Here is an 18927-nt window from a genome sequence, read left to right as displayed (position 1 = left end):
TCGTGCCATTGCTCAAAACCCTTCCGTGGTCCTTAATTCTCTCTCCTCAAGAGCTTTTCCCAAAATGTAGTCCTGAGATGCTCTCGAGCTATTAGGAGAGGCACCTGAAGGGAAAAATAAAGGTGCTCACAATCAAATAAAATTGGAAAAGGTTGAAGTAAATAGTTAAACAGGCCTCTTCTGAGATTTCTCCAAATCAGTCTCTTAGCTGCAGGTGACCATGAAACCCTTTAACACTTGGAGACACTGGCATTCTTGGGCCACCTTCCTGGGCCCGTCTCTGGGGTGATGAGGAGGGAGAGTAGCCAATGGACCTTCTCCAGCGCCACAAAGACATTCCTAGGAGCTCTGTCATAGGATCTAGGGTCCTGGTTCATGTCAGACTTGCTTTTCCTTAACATTCACGTTAAGTTCCACCCTCGTCATAAAGTCCACACCGACCGCAACACCCTTCAACATTCTTTAGCAATTACAGCCCCTACTACTCATTGGGTATTCATGATTATTGCCTTGTATACGGCACTTTACAAAGCCTATACATCTTGCAATCTTCTACAGCTAAGTCTCTAAATTTGGGATCCTTGTACATGCTGGGGGGCTGCTCTGCAATGCCTGAGATTCAATGTAAAATCATATGTGGATCTTTATGTGCTTTTTTTTTTTTCCTGGAGAAGGCTCATAGCTTTAGATTCTCCACAGTCCACAGCATCAAGCAAAATACACTGACTACATAGAAGAAAATGTTTAATAATCATTTTCTGAAAGTTTCTCCTTTCCCCTTACCACCTCCCCCGCCCCTTCCTAGCATCTCTGAAGATTCCCCACTCCTCAGCACAGCCTACACCACGCCGCCCGCTTCGTTCCCCTCCATCCCTTCAACACCTGCCTCAAGTTCACTTTCAGGCTCCCTCTTCTTGGCTCCCTCAAGTTCTCTGCCTGTACATCGGGCAGGAACAATGGCTAAACCATTTTCACGAGAGCCCCTACTCCAGCTCACTCCCTCCGGGGTGGGGTGAACCTTGTCTCTTTTCACACACCCCCATCCTCGGTCCCCTCGCCCCATCCTCTACCCGGCAGGCCTTCTCCCCCTAGCCAAACGCCTGCTCCCCTCAGCGCCCCTTTACTCCATCTCGGGCTAGGAGTAAGGGTCGACGCCAGACCCACGCAGCACCCCCATCCTCACTTAACTCTTTAGTCCCGACCTCTCCTCTGACCCCAGCCCAGTCTGACTTGCGGCGGGACACGCGCCCGGGGTTCGGGCTGCCTCAAGCCTGCTCAGCGGCGGCCCAGGGGGCCAAGCCTGACCCCGGGTCCCAGGCCGCTCACACAGGAGGTGGATCCGGGGCGGGATTCGGCGGGCGCAGCCGCCTGCTCCAGCTCCGAGCGTCGCCATGACGACGCGGACGCGCTCCCGGCGCCAGGGCGGGGGGGGGGGGGGGGCTGCGGCGGGGCGCGACCAAACCCCCCGGGGGGGGGGGGGGGGGGGGGGGGGAGCCGGGCGGCGGCGGCTCGAGGTCCGGGGGCCACGGGTGACTTCTGGGGATTCGGAGCAGTCTGTGGGGCCTGGGGAAGAATAGAGAGAGCGACTTATGAGGTGCGAGGGCAATGGATTCCCGAGGGGAAGTGAGAAAGTCGGGAGACACTATAAACTGGAACCCTGCGAGAGCCGACGGCGGGAGAGGGGCTGGCCCAAAGGGGCGGGGCCTCCCCAGCTCCGTGGGCAGAGCTTCCTCACAGACTTTTCGTTCACGGATTCACTTAATACTTAAGTATAGTTTGTTTTACGTTTTCTGTTGTGGTAAATTTCAAAACATATACGAAGGTAGGCAGAATAGTATGATGAACCTTCAACACCCATCTGTAACAATGATCAAATCACGGTCAATCTTGTTTCCTCTATACCTTTCCCCTACTCCCCGTATTATTTTGAAGAAAATCCCAGGCATCATTTCATCCGTAAATATTTCAGGATATAGCTCCAAAAGATAAAAGTTCTTTAAAAACATAACCACAATGCCAGTGCCTTAAAAAATTAAAGTAATTTAACATCTTCAAATACCCAATACTCAACGGCCCCACGAATGTCGTAAATGTCATGTTTAGAGTTGAATGAATCAGAATTCAAATAAAATCCACACATTACAATAGACTGATATGTCCTTTAGGTGTCTTTTAATCGACAGAGTCTCCGTCCATATCTTTTTGTTGTTGTTGCAATTTATTCACTGAAGAAACTGTTTCTGTTCTGATACTGATATTTAGGAGTCATAAACCATAACTTGCTCCCCAGAATTTCTGTCCTGTCTCCTCCACCCTGCTCGCCCACGGACATTATTCCTTACACAGATGATTCAAGCTTTTCTTTTCCTAGGAGTTTTCATTGTATGCTTTGTTTGTTATATGTGTTTCTTTTTTTTTTTTTTCATTGCATGCCTTGACCCTTGCTTGATATTATTTATGGCTTCGTGTTGATAAGACATTATAGTAGGAATCCAGTAAGAATATCTGCCTTCCCCACACCCACATCACTTGTGCTGTATGTGGATCCCCCCCCACGCACACTGGGAATACTCATTTTCCCATCTTCCTATTCTCCAGTCCCTCCCCGCTGCCAACAGCTCTGATTAAAAATCTCCCTTTTGGGCGCCTGGGTGGCTCAGTTGGTTAAGCGACTGCCTTCGGCTCAGGTCATGATCCTGGAGTCCCAGGATCGAGTCCCAGGATCGAGTCCCACATCGGGCTCCCCGCTCAGCGGGGAGTCGGCTTCTCCCTCTGACCCTCTTCTCTCTCCTGCTCTCTATCTCTCATTCTCTCTCTCTCTCTCAAATAAATAAATAAAATCTTTAAAAAAAAAAAAAAAAACTCCCTTTCAAGGCTAGTCTGGAGATATCTTCTATCCTCCCCATAGCCCTCCGAGTCAAAAGGACTGTTTCCTTACTCTGAGTTCCATACACTTTGTTCTAGCATCTTTTTTGGCACTTAACTTTTTATATGTTGCACCCATTATTACTTGTGTGTCTTAAACTGAAATTCTTATCAAAAGGGGACTGTGCCTTATCTTTAGATCTCCCACAGCCCTTGACAGAGATCTTTGTTTATAGTGATTACCCAGTAACTGTTGGACAAGTGCGTGAAAAAGATCCATTTGCTTATATAGTAGGTTGTTTCAGTTCTTTCTGTTTTGTTGCCCCAACAAGGTTGTAGATTTTAGAACAAAGACTTTGTTTCCCACAGTCCCAGACCTTTCCACTCCCGCTGAAATCATCAAATGCTTGTTTCCGTACACTTGTTAATGGGTATTGGGTAACACGTTTTAATTTGTCTTAAAATTTTTTTTCTTAGAAAAAGTGCCTAATTCCCTATTTTATATGTAAAGATAGACATACAAATAGATATATAGATATAGGTGTAATATGTAGGTCTCTGTACAATTCACCAAATTGCATATTATAGTGTAGTGGACACTGCTGGTTGTCTACTCCCACCTTCTAGCTTGGGACCCTCCCCAGCCCCAGTTCCCCAGATCCTCACTTCCAGCAATAGATGCTGATTAGTCTATGTCAGTCACAGAACTCCCCATCCTCTTGTCAGTCACAGAACTCCCCATCCTCTTGCTAATGACTGATTTACCATTGAGTATGTAACCAATTCTGGCTACAGAGACATTAGGGAAAGCCTTCTGGGGGAACCTCTGGAAAAGGCTTCCTCTCTCTTAAGAAAGAGACACACATAAATACAGTACCTTTCTCTTTCTGGACACTGTAGTCTCCTAAAGTGATTCCTTGGAAGTGCAGCAGCCATCAGAAGCCAGGGCAAGCCTGAGCGTGAAGGTGAAGCTGGTGAGCAGGATTAGCAGAACAAGGAGACAGGAAGAAGATTCTGGACCTGGATGACATCATCTCACCTCTGCTTGCCTGGTACCCACATCCCATTATCTCTTTTTTTGACTGAAAACATACGATGATTTTCTTTTTATTTAAGATTTTATTTATTTATTTGAGAGAGAGAGAGAGCACGAGCAGCGGGAGGGGGAGGAGCAGAGAGGGGAGGGAGTGGGGAGGGGAGAGAGGAGGAGAGGGGAGGGCAGAGGGAGAAGCAGGCTTCCCACTGAGCAGGGAGCCCAAGGAGGGGCTCGATTCCAGGACCCTGGGATCATGACCTGAGCTGAAGGCAGATGCTCAACTGAGCCACCCAGCTGCCCCTGAGATACAATGATTTCTAAACACTCACTACTCAAAGTATGAACTGTAGCACAGGAGCTTGTTAGAAATGCAGAATTTCGGGGCGCCTGGGTGGCTCAGTCGTTAAGTGTCTGCCTTCAGCTCAGGTCAGGATCCCAGGGTCGTGGGATTGAGCCCTGCATCAGGCTTCCTGCTAGTCAGGAAGCCTGCTTCTCCCTCTCCCACTCCCCCTAATTGTGTTCCTGCTCTCACTGTCTCTCTCTCCGTGTCAAATAAATAAATAAAATCTTAAAAAGAAAAAAAAAGGAAATGCAGAATTTCAGGTCACCCCAGACCTACTGAATCAGAACCTGCATATTAATAAGATCCCCCAGGGATTCACAGACACATTAAAATTTGAGAATCACTAAACTGATGCCCTACAATGATAGCTGTTTTCAATGATCAATTATTTAACCAATTCATTTATGTATTTCTCATTTATTTTGCTGAGAGTTTGCAGTGAGAAGAATACAAAGGTATCCCAGGCTCTGCCAAACTAAGTGAATGAAATGGGTGTGAAAACAGGCACAGAAGCTACAAACTATAAGCGTCAGCTTCAGAAGCACAAGGGGAACAGGTAAGTTCCTTGCCTAAAACTCCTCGATGTCTTCACATTGTACAGAAAAGAAAATGTAAAATCCTTAACAAAACTTGCAAGGCCTACAGGACGTTACTTACGGCCTTCTCTCTCCACCTTCTCTTACTGCACGCTCCACAGGCTCCACCCCACCACATCCCTTTGCCTGGTGTGGTGGGTTAAAGCTGGCTGGAAATTCTGAGGCTCCTCTCATGGGGTCCCTGTGCCCTCCCCTTGAATGTGGGTGGGTCTGTGACTGCTTTAACTGCCCAATCCAGTTCTGCCTGAATTTCTGACCCTAACATTCATGAGAAATAATAAAATTGTTGTTTCCAGCCTGCAGGCTTTGGCATATATACAACTGCAGTGATAAATAACCGGAAACTTAGCTAATTCCTGCTCAGCCTAAGGATCTCTTCTTTAGAGGGGCTTTCCCTGGCTTTCCTTTCTAAATCAGGCCCTACCCCACCACCTTGTCTCCCAGCACTGGCTGCTCTCCCTTCAATGCACTTACTGGAGAATGTGGTTCTAGACCAATGGGCTTACCTCTCGATGTCTGTCTTCCTGGACTATCAGTTCAGGAAGGCTGACTTGTTCACCACTGTATACTCATCACCTTGTACACTGTCTGGCACATGGTAGGACTTCCAAGATATTTGTAGATAAAGTCATTAATGAGTTATGCCAAGTGAGATCTAAATTTATATATACATATACTTATGTGTGTGTGTGTATAGAATTGGCATATGGACAATATATTCATATTGGTTCAAAATCTGAGAAGTAAAAAATCTCCCTCCTACCCCTGTCCTTAATCACCAGGTTTCGTTTCCCAGAGGTAACCCATGTTACCAGATTCTTTTTTAAAGATTTATTTATTTACTTTTAGAGAGAGAGTGTGCACACGGATGTGAGCAGGGGGAGGGGCAGAAGGAGAGAGAGAGAATCTCAAGCAGACTCCCCAGTGAGCATGGAGCCCAACATGGGGCTCGATCTCACGACCCTGAGATCATGACCTGAGCCGAAACCAGGAGTTGGACGCTTAACCAACTGAGCCCCTCAGGCACCCACCAGATTCCTATTTATCTTTTAGGAATACATTATTCATTCACAAGCAATTATATGTATGCTTGCATTTATAAGAAGTTCACCCCCTGTTTAAAAGCCCAAATAGGGACATCTGAGCCTGCCAGGCAACCCCCTCCTCATTGTTTTTTCTGGCTGCAGAAATTCCATAACTTCTGTAATCAGTTTGCTATTATTGAATATTTAGGTTGTTCCTGATCTTCTGCCATATAAACGACGTTGTGATGATTTATATAAGTACACATGCCATTTCTACAAACTTGTACATACATTCACTCATATGCATGTGAGTATATCTATAGGAAAAGTCCCCAAAGTGGAAGTGTTAGGTCAGAGCGTCTGTGCATTTGTAATATTGATAACTATTGTCATGTTGCCCTCAATGGCCTTTCTCTTAATTCTTACTCCTACTTATAATGTATCAAAGTGCTGGTTTCCTTATGACCACCCTAACAGAATATATTATAAAACCTTTATGTTTTTGCCAATCCAGTGGGTGAAAAGTAGGATTTCAGTATGGTTTTATTTTGTATTTCTCTAATGATGAGTAAAAGTGAGTATGCTTTCATATGTTTACAAGACATTTATATTGCCTTTTCTGTAAGTTCATGTCCCTTACTCTTTTCCATTTGGTTCTTGATTTTTTTGTTATTGAATCACTGGAGCTCTTTCTATATTATAGCCTTTCTATATTACAGTCTTTCTATACTACAGTCTTTCTATAGTACAGCCTTTCTATATTACAGTCTTTCTATAGTACAGTCATTCTATATTACAGCCTTTCTATAGTACAGTCTTTTGTTGCAAAAAGTTTCCCTAGCTTGTCATTTGACTTTGCTCTTAATAGTTTTTGTCTTGTAGGATTTTTAAGAAATTTTATGTTGTCTTCATTATGTATTGCTCCATAACAAATTACCTAAAACTTAGTGGCTTAGAACTATAATCCTTTACTCTTTCATGATTTTTCTGGGAAGGGAATTCAGACAGGGCACAGCAGAGATGGCCTGTAGACTCAAAAGCGGGGAGGTGGACTTGTCTGAAGGCATCATTTGGTGGTTGATGCTAAAGCTGCCAGGTGGAAACCTAGATGAGGTTCTAGGCCAAAATACCCACATATGGCCTGGACTTCCTCCCAAAACGGTCACTAGATTCTGAAGACAAGTATTCTGGAAGAGAGCCAGGCACAAGCTAGCCTTATGACCTAGCCTTGAAAGTTGTGCAGGACCACTTCCAACCTCATTCCATTGGTTGAGGCCCTTCACAGATCCACTCAGGTAGGAGGGCCTGGGTGGCTCAGTTGGTTAAGCATCCAACTCTTGATCTCAGCTCAGGTCTTGATCTCAAGGTTGGAGTGGTCTGCCCTTGGCCCCTACATAAACTTATAGGGGCAGACCACTCCAAGATGGGCCACTTTGGCATGAAGATTATTTTCATTTAAAAAGCAATCAATCAATACCCAGCAGATCTAGGAAAAGCTCTTTAGTTCCCCCCACCCCGGAAAAGAATGTAGATAGAGGAATTCATCCAAGAAGGGAGCTATTACCATAGACAACTACATTATACTATGGACTAGGTGTGGCATGCAGGGAGGGACGCAGCAAGGCCTGTTGGATCAAAGTCCTCCATGTCCCCTTGTTTTTGAGGGGTCCAGCAAACATTTGTTTACCAAGCATTTACTCTTTTTCAGCTTCCTGTGAATTGCTTTTCTTCCCTTTGAAGTCCCAGGCCCCTAGCCCCTCCTCCTTAGTTCAGAATGACATATATAACTTATATCACCTGTCTTAGGAATTTCTTGTCTGTGTGGATTCCCCAAATATATGATATTAAATTTGACTTTTTCCCGTTCATCTGTCTCATGTCCACTAGATTTTTTAGTCCAGCTAGAAGGACCTCGACAGGCAGAGTAAATTCTTCCTCCCCAACAGACTCCACCTCTCAATGGAGAAGCATCAGCATCTTAAGAGAGTACCACATTCTCTTTTCTCTGGCACTGACTGTGGATGGGAGGGTACAGAACTGCTGTAGCCATCTTGCTACCAGCCTGAGCTTATGCAACTCAGGGTTGGGCCAAGCCAAGAGAACCAGGCACAAACAGAACCTGAACCATGCGTAAGTCCACCCCGAAGTATGCTCTGTCTCTGGACTCTCAGTCACGTGAGCCAGTATCCATCCCTATCACTACTTCAGCCAACTTAAGTTGTTTTGTCTGTTATCTGGAGCCAAATGCATCTCAAATTGTATATGCAGGCCATTTAATCCCACTGATTTTTTTTCAACCTTGTGATAATGCTGAAAGATCGGTATTATTTGTCCATTACACAGATGAGGATATTAGCATTGAAGGGCTAAAGTAACTGCCCGATGCCTGGGTGGCTCGGTCGTTAAGCGTCTGCCCTTGGCTCAGGTCATGATCCCAGAGTCCTGGGATCAAGCCCCGCATCAGGCTCCCTGCTCAGCGAGGAGCCTGCTTCTCCCTCTCCCCCTCCCCGTGTTTGTGTTCCCTCTCTCTGTGTGTCAAATAAATAAAATCTTTTAAAAAAAGATAAATAAAGTAACTGCCCGAGGTCACATGGTGAATTGATGCCTAAGTCAGGATTTAAATCCAGGTTGTTTTGTTGCCGGCATTCTTTTCTGTACACCAAGCCAAACTGCCTAATCAGGCAGAAATGTGGGGAGCCTCTGGGAGGTCGGGGTGCACCTGATCTTTCTTTGTTCCCTCCAGTGAAGATAAGGCCTTGGGAACACTGGCAACATTGTCTTTCAGATATGGTTTTATTTGCTCTCTTTTATTTGATCTGTTTTAATGATAATATTTAATATAAATATTTAAAAGGATGCTGACAAATGGAGGAGGAAAATAAGAAAAGTAAAGGAAAAACTGCTTTCCTGAGAAAGCCAGCCCACATTTCCAGAGTGTAAACAGTGAGCCTGGACCATAAAAACCTCATTAAAATGTCAGTGTTATACCTTTGTACTTCAGCACTGAATAGGAAATCATGCTTGCCCCATTATTTATGGCTCATCAATAATACATTACCTGGGCTCCAGAAAAGCTCACATTCAAGAGAGGACAGACCTTTTTGTTTGGTTTATTGAGCAGCTGAAGGGGCAGAGCAAGTTCGTTTCATTGGTGTGGTCATTTGGTGAAGGCCTTAAACCCAGACACCCAGGGACAGGCAACTCCTCACTCCTTCCCAATGCTCTCCTCATTCCCTACCCCCAAACCAGTCCCTTCTGCTCAAACGTCACTTTCCCAGGAAGCCTTCCTTACGTGTATGCCAGGGGAAATTTTTACAGGTGACAGAAGCGGATTTAAGTGACAGAAAGAGATTACAAGTGACAGAATGAATTCAGAAGTAAAAAGAGTTAAAAATGTATCTATCTACCTATCTTCTATCAAGAGAGGCTTCAGTCACAGCTGCATCTAGGTACCAGAGGATAGTGTTGGGATCTTGTCTTTCTTGGTCTCTTGGTTCTCCACTCCGTGTGGGCTTCATTCTAAACCAGGACTCTTCATGATGTGGGAGGGCTGCCATCTTGGTACTAGCTTTGGTATAATGCTAATGCATGGGTTTTGGTAGTGCCACTCTTATTAGCCCAGCATCTGTTACATGCGCATCCCTGAACCAATTACTGTCCTTAGTTGGTGGTGCTGCCTCTCCTCACCCTAGGTCTGGGTCATGTGCTCACCCCCGGGCTGCTGTTGGTGAAAGGCCCCCCCGCCAAGCCACAAGGTCCGAGAGTGGAGGAGGGGAAGGGAGATCCTTGTACCAGAAGGGGGGGAATGGAGGCCAGCCAGACACACCAACAGATGTCTGTTAGATTGAACCTTTTTAATTATCGATATTCAAATATATTTTACCTATGAGAATGGTGACCTCATACATTAACCCACAAGGTTTGGTACAGGCTCCCATATAATGAATCGTGGTTTACAGTATCCACCATATATCCTGTAGTTGTTCACTTCAGCCCATCAATTGGTTTGTTAACTATGTGGTTGCGTTAAACCTCTGAAGTCTTGACCACCAGCCTCCATCATCTTGCTGGGCCTCCTGGGAGGGGATGCAATTAAAGTACCCCAGGCTTTGTACACTGGGCTGAGATCTCCACGGGCAATTTCCCCCAGGCCTCTATCATTGTCTCATAGCCACCTGGAACAGAGTAGGTACTCAATGAATATTCATTGAATGAATGGGCTTAATTAGTTCTCTAACAAGTGTTTATTGTTCCTGGAAAAATGCAAAAAACTAATTTGTTGGAGAAGTAATTTAAAATAAAATCTCTGGTCAACCAGGTGAACTCTCTCCACCGAATGAAGAAAAGAATGAATCAGTTTTATTATTAAGCATTAAACCAGCCTGAAATGCACATCATTGACAAGCCACAAAAGAGATGGCAAAGACAAATAGAAATCTCACCCTTTTATAGAGCCAGGCAGTTAATTGTCTTTATCCCAAGGGAAAATAAAACTTCTCGTATCTTTTTGACAAGCAGGAAATTACAACTTGGAGCCAAATGTCTGCACTAACCTCCCACAGTGACAGAGAGCTGGGGCGCCTTGGTATCCACATTTCATAGAGATGGATCCACCGCCTTCAAGAAAAACTGGCAATAGGCTTATTTCCTTTTTAAAAAGATTTACATACATCTCAAAGACATGGAGGAGATTTCTAATTACAAGTTTTCTAAAGGAAATGCTAAAAGAGAAGGAAGAGGAGAAAAGATCTCTTTCCCTTTGGGCACCAGGGATTTTTAAAATTTAGCTTTTGGGGGATTGTATTGTAGGGGAGGAAAAAATCTTTTACCCCTACCCTCCCAGGTTCAATGGCTGAAGCTTGCAAATCAATCTGATAGAAGACAGATTAACAAGAGCAAAAGCAGTAGTAATGACCTTGCAGATGCGCTGGAGTTTCTCAAGGAAATGAGATTCAGGGAGGTGGTCAGATGATTGAAGTGTATATACCATTTTAGGCTAAACAAAGGAAAAGGGGGTTTGGGGACTTCTGGGCTGGGGAGGCAAGTTATGGGAAAGGGAGGGGAGAAAATGTATGATAAATAAGGTTTGTCTTGTTATATGGATAAGTGTCTCTTAGGTGATAGGAGTTGTCTTGGGGCATAGCTCTCTTCCTGGTACAGACTTTTTTTTAACAAATGGAATGCACTGGGCTCCACACAATCAGCAGGGCGTCTGCTGGAGATTCTCTCTCTCCCTCTCCCTCTCCCCCACTCCTCCACTCTCTCTCTCTCTCTCAAACTGGTAAATAAATCTTAAAAAAAAAAAAGAGAGAGAGAGATGGCCCCTCTCCATCACTCATGGGGGTTATAATGAAGTTTAGAAGGTGTATAGTTTGGTATTTCCCCACAATGGCCATAATGGTATTTATGGTTTCACACACTCTTCCAGAATCTTCTCATTCTCTCATCAAGAGATTGAGTCTTTGCTGCTTCCCTTGAACCTGGGCAGGCTTCTGTGATTGTCTGGATGTCAATGAGCCCTCTTGCTCAACTGTAGACCCCAACAGTTTTAACCAGAAATAGTGAAGACCCCCTTAACTCAGCTCTAACTTAAAACCATTGTGCTTATTTCTTATCACGCTTTCTTGGGGCATTGACAAGACATTTTGCAATAACCTGAACATTCCAACCACCAGACCAGGAAAGCCTTCATAGGATTTGGAATGCCTAGAAGATCACATCCCACACATCCCCTTCCCCACGATGATCTTGTGCTGAACACATATCGATCCCCACCCATGACCGTCACCTGTTCTCCCACAGCTCTCTTGCACACCGCCCCCGCCCCCAACCTCTCTCTAGAAGACTCTAGATGTCCATCTTGATGTGGAGAACAAAGGCAAAAGAATTGTAGATAAAATTAAATGTCCTTATAACTGGCCGCCCGTCGACAAACACTTGAGACAGGCAGAGAAAGACGTTCCTCCAGGACTCCCAACTGTCTTTAATGTTAATGCCTTGCTAGAGGAAAACAACCTCAGCTTGACAATAGCCAGGTCTCCAGGATCCTGTAAAGTCTTCTTTAACATATGAAAGTCCTTTTGGAAACTTCCTTTGTCTCCCAACTTAAAAGTATATAACCAGCTGCTCCTCACAATCCCAGAGCAGCTCTTTTTGCCCACAGGCCTTGTCCCTGTGCTTTAATAAAACCACCTTTTTTTGCACTAAAAACGTCTCAAGAATTCTTTCTTGGCCGTTGGCTCCTGGACTCAAACATCAAATCACAATCACATCTTTCGGGCCGGGAAGAGGCTCCTGGACTCAAACATCAAATCACAATCACATCTTTCGGGCCGGGAAGATCGATTGTTAAGGCTTGAGCCTGCCACCTCCCCACCGCTGCAGGCACCCGAAAGAAATTTCTCCCTTTCTCTTTCCCAAACCCTCGTCTCGTGAGTTACTGGCTTCGCTTGCCACGAGTTTATCTGAGTTTGTTGAGCAACAGGGTGTGCAAACCCAGCCAGGAGCTCTCCTTTCAATTTGTCCGCCTGTCTTGGGATTCCCCCCGCCCCCAACCGCTTGGCTGCCGAGCGTGCCAGGGCTCACCAGTTCCTTTTCTGAGTTAGTGACTATGATAGATAGATTGGTAATATGGACAATACGAAGCAACAGAAGCAGTAATGTGTGATTTTCAGGCTGGGTCATCAATCACAATAGTTTCCACCTGCTCTTTCTTGGGATGCACACCTTTGGGATCATGAGCCACTGCAACCATGTGGAGAAAGCATACAGAGACAGCGGGGGACACCTGAGGAGCCCCAGCTGCTCTGGCCCCAGCCATTTGACCGAGTGCATCTTAGGGTAACTCTGGTCCTAGCCACAGTCTGACTGCAACCCTGGGAGAGACTTTTTTTTTTAGATTTATTTATTTATTTGAGAGGGGGTGGAGGAAGGGGGAGAGGGAGAGAGAGTCCTAAGAAGACTCCCCGCTGAGCATGGAGCCCCACTGGGGCTCCTTCCCATGACCTGACCTGAAATCAAGACTTGGCTGCTTGCTGCTTTACCAACTGAGCCCCCCAGGTGCCCCGGGGAGAGGCTCTGAAAAGAGTCAACCCCCAGAACTGTGAAATGATAATAAATAATTGCTGTGGTTTTCCATCACTAGAGCTGGGGGAGATGGGTGTGGGACAGAAACAATTCAGGGCTGGGGACCCAAAGTCCGGAGTTCTGTACCAGCAAGCCTACCTCCCAAATGTGGGATTTTGAGCTACAGCCTCATCACATCTCAGTTTCTTCATCTGCTCAATGGGTATGATATTCCAAGTGGGGTTGTTCTCCTTTTGCCTCCTCCCTCCCAAACCCATTTTCTCCCTTCTCCATCCCGCAAGTAAACTGTATGGATAGTTTCTCTCTCTCATCTGTCTGCCTTATCTCTGGCACTGGGTTGTGTTCAGCCAATGGAAGACATCACCAGATCAATGGACAGGAGAAGGGAAGTCAGGGTATTTATCTGACCACTTGACCCCTTGCCAGGGCCATAACTTTGATAGTGGCTGCCTCCCTCTATGGTTAAGTTCCGAGGGTGACTCCAGGACAGCTCTTACCAACCTCTGGGACACTGTTTTCTCTCCTGGACCCTTGTTAAAGAAAACATTATTCTGACACTTGTTAAAATGGTAAGGAAGACTTTATTCAAGACTGTTACTACAGGAGTATTGCCATAGGGGAGAGAGACCCAGCTCATCTTGGAACACAATAAGGACGAGTGGGGATTTATGGCCAAGGAGCAGGGTGAGGGGGGCAGTGGACCGATCACTAAGAGGAGACATCAAGGGTGGGGGATTCTCGCTAGCAGGACTTAGCAGGATTCTTGCTGAAGGCAGGCCAGGATTGAGACATCAGAGGTGGGGGATGAGGAATTTGATCAGATATCAAGGTTGGTCTGCTATCAAGAGTTGGGGGGGGACAAATAATACATTCTATGTTAATAAAAAATTATTTTTAGAAGAGTTGGAAGGGGGGGGAAAGAGTTGGAGGGATTCTCACTAAGCTGAGGACAGTGGGACTCTTGCTGAGAGTGGGCTGGGCAGGCCAGACAGAGGGGTCAAGGTCCGGGCCTAGACAAGAAGAGGGCTCTGAGGAGTTGAGCTCAAGTTTCATCAAGGAGAGAGTCTTTACCATCCTTTTTAGGCCCACCGTTGCTAGTCCCTGGCACCTCGCTGTCCCTTGTTGGTTCCCTTAACCTTGCCCATACCCCCGCACCTCAATGGTCCTTTCATTAAACACTCTTCAGTGAAACCACCTGTGCAAAGGGTTCTCCCTGTCCTGCCTGGCCATGGCTGCTGGTCCTTTCACCCCCAGGGGGCTATTTCCAGGGTCAACTGAGATGATGCCTACAAAAGCACTCTGGAAGCCCGAGGGTAATAAAGTCATCTTCATGACTGAAAGGAACCCTAGTACAGTGCAAAAGGTAAAGGCAAAGGCTTTGTGCGCAGTCCAGGGTTCAAATCCTGCCCCTGCCCTTCATTAGCTGTGTTATTGGAGGTGAGTGCTTACCTTCCTAAGCCTCAAGGTCCCATCTCATTGATCAAGGAAACTAAACGTCTCTCATATAGTCCTGGAGGACTGACTACGGTAACACACTCCAATTGCCTAAAGGGCTCTCTAGCGCATGGCAGGTATCAAACACCTTGTTAATTCCCTACCTTTTCCCTTCCACCCCTATTATGAAAATTGTTTTCTCAGGCAGGTTTTATAAAGCCACTAGCTGCATGCATGGCTTGTAAATGGGTTTCTTGTGGAGCCCTTCAGACCCTTTTCTCAATGCTCAGAGAGACAGAGCCTACCATTTAAGGGAGAATGGCTTGCCACAGGCCAGAAATTTATTAAATTGTCCAGAACAGATGTGGTTCTGCTTTTTTCCTGGCGATCATGAGGCTCTTGTATAGAGCACAGATTCCATTTTTGTATTGTTTTCTTGAAATTTCTTCCCATCAAACAAGCAATACACACAGTGGTTACAGAAAATATTCGAGGGACACCTGGGTGACTCAGTCGGTTAAGTGTCTGCCTTCGGCTCAGGTCATGATCCCAGGGTCCTGGGATCAAGCCCTTCATCGGGCTCCCTGCTCAGAGGGGAGCCTGCTTCCCCCTCTCCCTCTGCCCCTCCCCCTGCTTGTGCTCTCACTCTCACTCTGTCAAATAAATAAATTAAATCTATAAAAAAAAAGAAAATATTCGAGCAACACGGAAGTCTATATAGTAAAAATGCCAAGTCCTTACAGCGTGCACTTTCTGATGTACATTTAGGGTGTAACAACATTCTTTCCAGCCCTAATCTTGAACCATTTAAGAAATAAGATTAAGACAGATGAGGTCAAATATCACTTTCATGAACGATAAAGTTGATCTTGGAGAATGCGTTTATACCTGTGGGCAAGCGGGTTTTCTAACATTGAACTGCAGAATTACTCAGAAGCCCCCGCCCCGTCACTGGTGATACTGGATCAACACAGAGTCTTGACCAGCAATGACAGCCTGGCACCAGCGATCCACTTACAGGCTCTCTGCAGGTGGGGGAGTTGTCAAAGAAAGGGGGGTTGCAGAACTTCATGTCAGTCCTTATCCCCAATGCATGAAACTGGTAGAGCTCTTCCTGTCTCTGCATGTGTGTGTGTGTGTGTGTGTGTGTGTGTGTGTGTGTGTGCGCGCGCGCGCGCGCGCGCGCGCGCGCTAGGGGGAGGGCCTTAATGAGGGGCTAGAGACAGGTCAGGAGGATTATACTAATGGCTGCACTAGGGGAGGAAGGAAACATCAAGGGTGGGGCTGAGTGTCCCCCTTCCACGCACATTATCTCCTGTTCTCCGCTATGGTACTCGTGCTTCCACAAACATCCTTGCACATATTTCATTGAGTCTTTGGGCGAGTATTTCCGTAGCAAAAGTTCTTACAAATGAATTCATGTTCATATATACTTGAGGCAAATATATCCTGGGCATTGATTGTGGACCTGAGAGCTCAAAGCACTGTTTTCCCTCTAATTTTTGCTGTGATCTGCCAACCTTACCTTATCAATAGCCTCCTCAGGTAAGGAAGGCTGCTATGGGCTAGAATATGCTGCTTTAAGAGCAGGTTAGCTAAAAAAAAAAAAAAAAAAAAAAAGGCAGATCAGCCATCTGACCAGAGGTCAGTCACAGAAAATCGGGGTATCAGGGTTAGCCAGGCTTTCCCAACTGACCTTCTGAGTCTCGGGTACCCAGCAACGTCATTGATCCTCCTGCACCCTCAATGCCCTTCTCTGTCAAACGGGCATAATATCACTAAGGGGCTTGGGGGGAATTCAAGGAGCTGATGTGTACTTAAAGTGCCGGGAGAAAGGCCAACATAGGAGAGCCAAGAGGAAAGGAGTGGGCACAAAAACAGAGAAAGAAAAAAATTGGGTGTGTAAGAGCCGTTTGAGGGTATCTTGTACTGAGAGGCTAAAAGCCAGCCTCCAGGTCACCTGGGCACTCAGACAGGTTGAGCAGGCTACTGGAGGGACCTGCCTGGTGCTTAAATAGCTTCTCAGAGACACCAGGAGCCCAAAGCCTCCAGGGGTTCATCTTCAGCGCAGCCCCCAAAACGCCTGGGTGGACCACAGGCTCCTCACCTGATCATCTAAACCTCCTCGTGTGATGGCGCCCACGGGAATGAAATTCCCTAGAATGAGCGGGTATGACTTGAATAAGGAGGAAACACAAAATGAAAATTGGAAATGAAGTGCCACGTAGCTGTCCCACCCGATCGATGCAATAGGCATTTACGGAGCCCCCGCTATGTCCGCAGGGCACCGGCACAAGCTTCTTTTAACCCGAACGTGGGCATCAGTAGATGCGAGACTCAAAACCGTGTCATACGTTGCCCATCGGCGGGCGGCCAGCAGGGCTGCCCCAGAACTTGGCGCTCTTTCCGGACTCGGGGGTGTTGCAGCGTCCGAGGCTGAGACAGCGCGTGCCCTCTGCCGGTCTCCTCCGCCCCCGGGCTGAGCCCGCTGGAGCCGCCTGCTGCCCCCCGCGTGCTCCCTCCGCCTCCTCCCCTGCCCGCCAGTAGCGGCTGGGTGGAGGAGCGCCGGCCGTGCCGCGCGTCCTTATCAATGGGCTGGGCTGCTTAGCGCGCCGCCACCTCTTCCGAGGACGAGCAGTCCTGGGGCTCGCCGCGGGCTGAGTGGCCCACAGCCATGGCTCCTCCGGACGCGGCGGCCGGCCGGGGCCCCCGCGGAGGGCGCTGAGCTCCCGGGCCAGGTGTGCGCACAGGGCGGGCGGCCGTCGAGGCGCTCTCCCCACCGCGCCGCCCGGCAGGGGAGCGCGCCGGGCACCATGAGTCCCCGCTTGCTGCTGTGGCCGCGGCCGCTCCTGCTGCTGCTGCTCGCCTGCGCTGCGCACACGGTGAGTACCGCTCCCCTCCGTGGGTCCCCAGATCTTCCGTGGAGGAGGGGGAACCCTGACACCTCGTTCCCTCCCCCCAAGGATCATCTCTATCGGCTCCTCTCCAGATAGCCTCCTCCCCCGGAGTAAAAGCAAGTGCGCCCGGCGAAGGCAGCCCTAAGATAAACCCCCTCTCCCCTCAACGCCATCCCCTCCCTCCAGGCTGTGCCCCGACAGAAACTCTGGAGGCGCCCCTAGCAGTGCCTAGTGTGCGCTGGGCATTCTGCCTCCATTATTTCATCGCTACTTCTTGATGGGCTTTCCAGATTGGTAGTGTCCCCCTCTCTTTACGGACGAGGAAACAGAGACTCTAAGAGGCCAAAAATCTTGCCCTAGGAAAAGTTGATTGGAACCCATGTCCGTCGGCCCCAAAGCCTTGACATTCTCTCTCTCTGTCTCCCTCTCTCTCTCTCTCTCTCTCTCTCTCTCACACACACACACACACACACACACACGTACACACACACGCCCCCAGGGCTGCAGAAGGGGAAACCTCAGAAAGCTCTGGCTGGAGCTGCCGGCTCTGTCTATGGTGGGACCGTTAGCAGCTCCCTCCCTCCCCTTTGGGATTTGGCTCCCTAAAGTCTGCATGTCTGGGGGGTCCTGGGAGGAGCTGATCTCCGAAAACCCGGTCCAGGGGAGAAGAGAACGGCAGAGTGGATGGCTTGTTTTCCTTTCCCACGGGAATGCCTTGGAATTCAGGGCTTCTCCCCCTGGGATTTGTGAATGAGTGGCTGCACCCAGGCAGCCAGGGTGGAAGGAATGGGGAGGGGGTGGTGGGGCGGGGAGTGGGGGGGGGTGCAGATTCCAGAACCACGTCTTCCCACCAGCATTGCAAACTGGCCCTTAAGGCCTCTGTCCCAAGAAACTCCCCAGGCGAAGTACTTGGGAACCCATTTTGGAGTCTCCAGTCTCTGTCCTGGGTGAGTCTTTCCGGGTGTCCAATGACCTTGCCTTCCTATAGTCCTCTCCTGTTTGATTATGAGAAAACCCTTCACTCCCAGAGCTGATGGGAGTGTTGATTCTCAGGCGCTGCCAGTCCAGCAGCTCTGTGACATTCTAGCAGCAGTAGTTTGGAAAAGTAGAATTTGGGACTCTTGTTCCCAGCTCCCTTGTAACCCTGGAGCCTCTTCTCACCAGTGGCAGGGCCTGGTGGTTGGAAGGTGCTACAGCAATAGTACCCACTCACTAATCGGAAGCCCCAATTTGGGGAAATGCCACCCAGGACCCTGGGGACAATTCAAAGCCTCTGGGTGTGCTGTTATTCAGTGCCCAGGGATGGGAGAGGTAATAGCTTCTTCCTTATTACCTTCCCCACCTCCTTCTTAAGTATCTGCAGTAACCCTGAGGTTGTCAAAAGAAATCAACAGGTGGCTGGGCTTCAGGACTGAGGTTCAACCTACATTTTTAGTCTCAAGGGGCCCCCAGGTTATGTCAGGAATAAGCAGAGGGGGAAATAAGAGCTTTCACTTGGTTTGAGTCTTCAGTGTGCCTTGGAAGGCTGCTTCATGATGCTCTGGTCGAATTCCCTTATTTTACAGATGAGCGAACTGAGACCCACAGAGAAAAGAGAGTTGCCCCAAATCAACAAGTTAGCTGTAGAGCTGGGACTAGCAACCAG

At 47.6% G+C, this 18927-nt stretch overlaps 2 protein-coding genes and 1 long non-coding RNA gene across 5 annotated transcripts in view; 2 read left to right on the top strand and 1 right to left on the bottom strand.

Moving 5' to 3' along the window:
* The window catches only part of CFAP221 (cilia and flagella associated protein 221), a 92442-nt gene extending 91082 nt beyond the window's left edge, over nt 1-1360 (bottom strand). For both annotated transcript variants that reach the window (XM_073885074.1, XM_025855131.2), the window contains exon 1: nt 1189-1360. The gene's annotated coding sequence lies outside the window, so the exon portion shown is untranslated. The remainder of the gene's footprint in view (nt 1-1188) is intronic.
* A 119-nt stretch (nt 1361-1479) lies between these two features.
* On the top strand, nt 1480-12060 carry LOC141371211 (uncharacterized). Its single transcript, XR_012375975.1, has 4 exons — nt 1480-1594; nt 3766-3917; nt 4675-4800; nt 10384-12060. It is a non-coding gene; the product is annotated as an uncharacterized lncRNA (long non-coding RNA).
* Nucleotides 12061-16950: 4890 nt separating this feature from the next.
* SCTR (secretin receptor) overlaps nt 16951-18927 on the top strand; it is a 73333-nt gene continuing 71356 nt past the window's right edge. For both annotated transcript variants that reach the window (XM_073885114.1, XM_073885110.1), the window contains exon 1: nt 16951-17267. In XM_073885114.1, the coding sequence (XP_073741215.1) occupies nt 17199-17267 (69 nt within the window). In that variant the 5' untranslated portion in view covers nt 16951-17198. The remainder of the gene's footprint in view (nt 17268-18927) is intronic.

This window comes from Callorhinus ursinus, unplaced genomic scaffold (assembly GCF_003265705.2).
Source record: "Callorhinus ursinus isolate GAN/ISIS: 27379988/994484 unplaced genomic scaffold, GSC_fseal_2.0 scaffold2, whole genome shotgun sequence".
NCBI lineage: Eukaryota > Metazoa > Chordata > Mammalia > Carnivora > Otariidae > Callorhinus > Callorhinus ursinus.
Note: the sequence above shows the minus strand (reverse complement) of the source record. Positions and strands in the feature narration are given on the sequence as shown.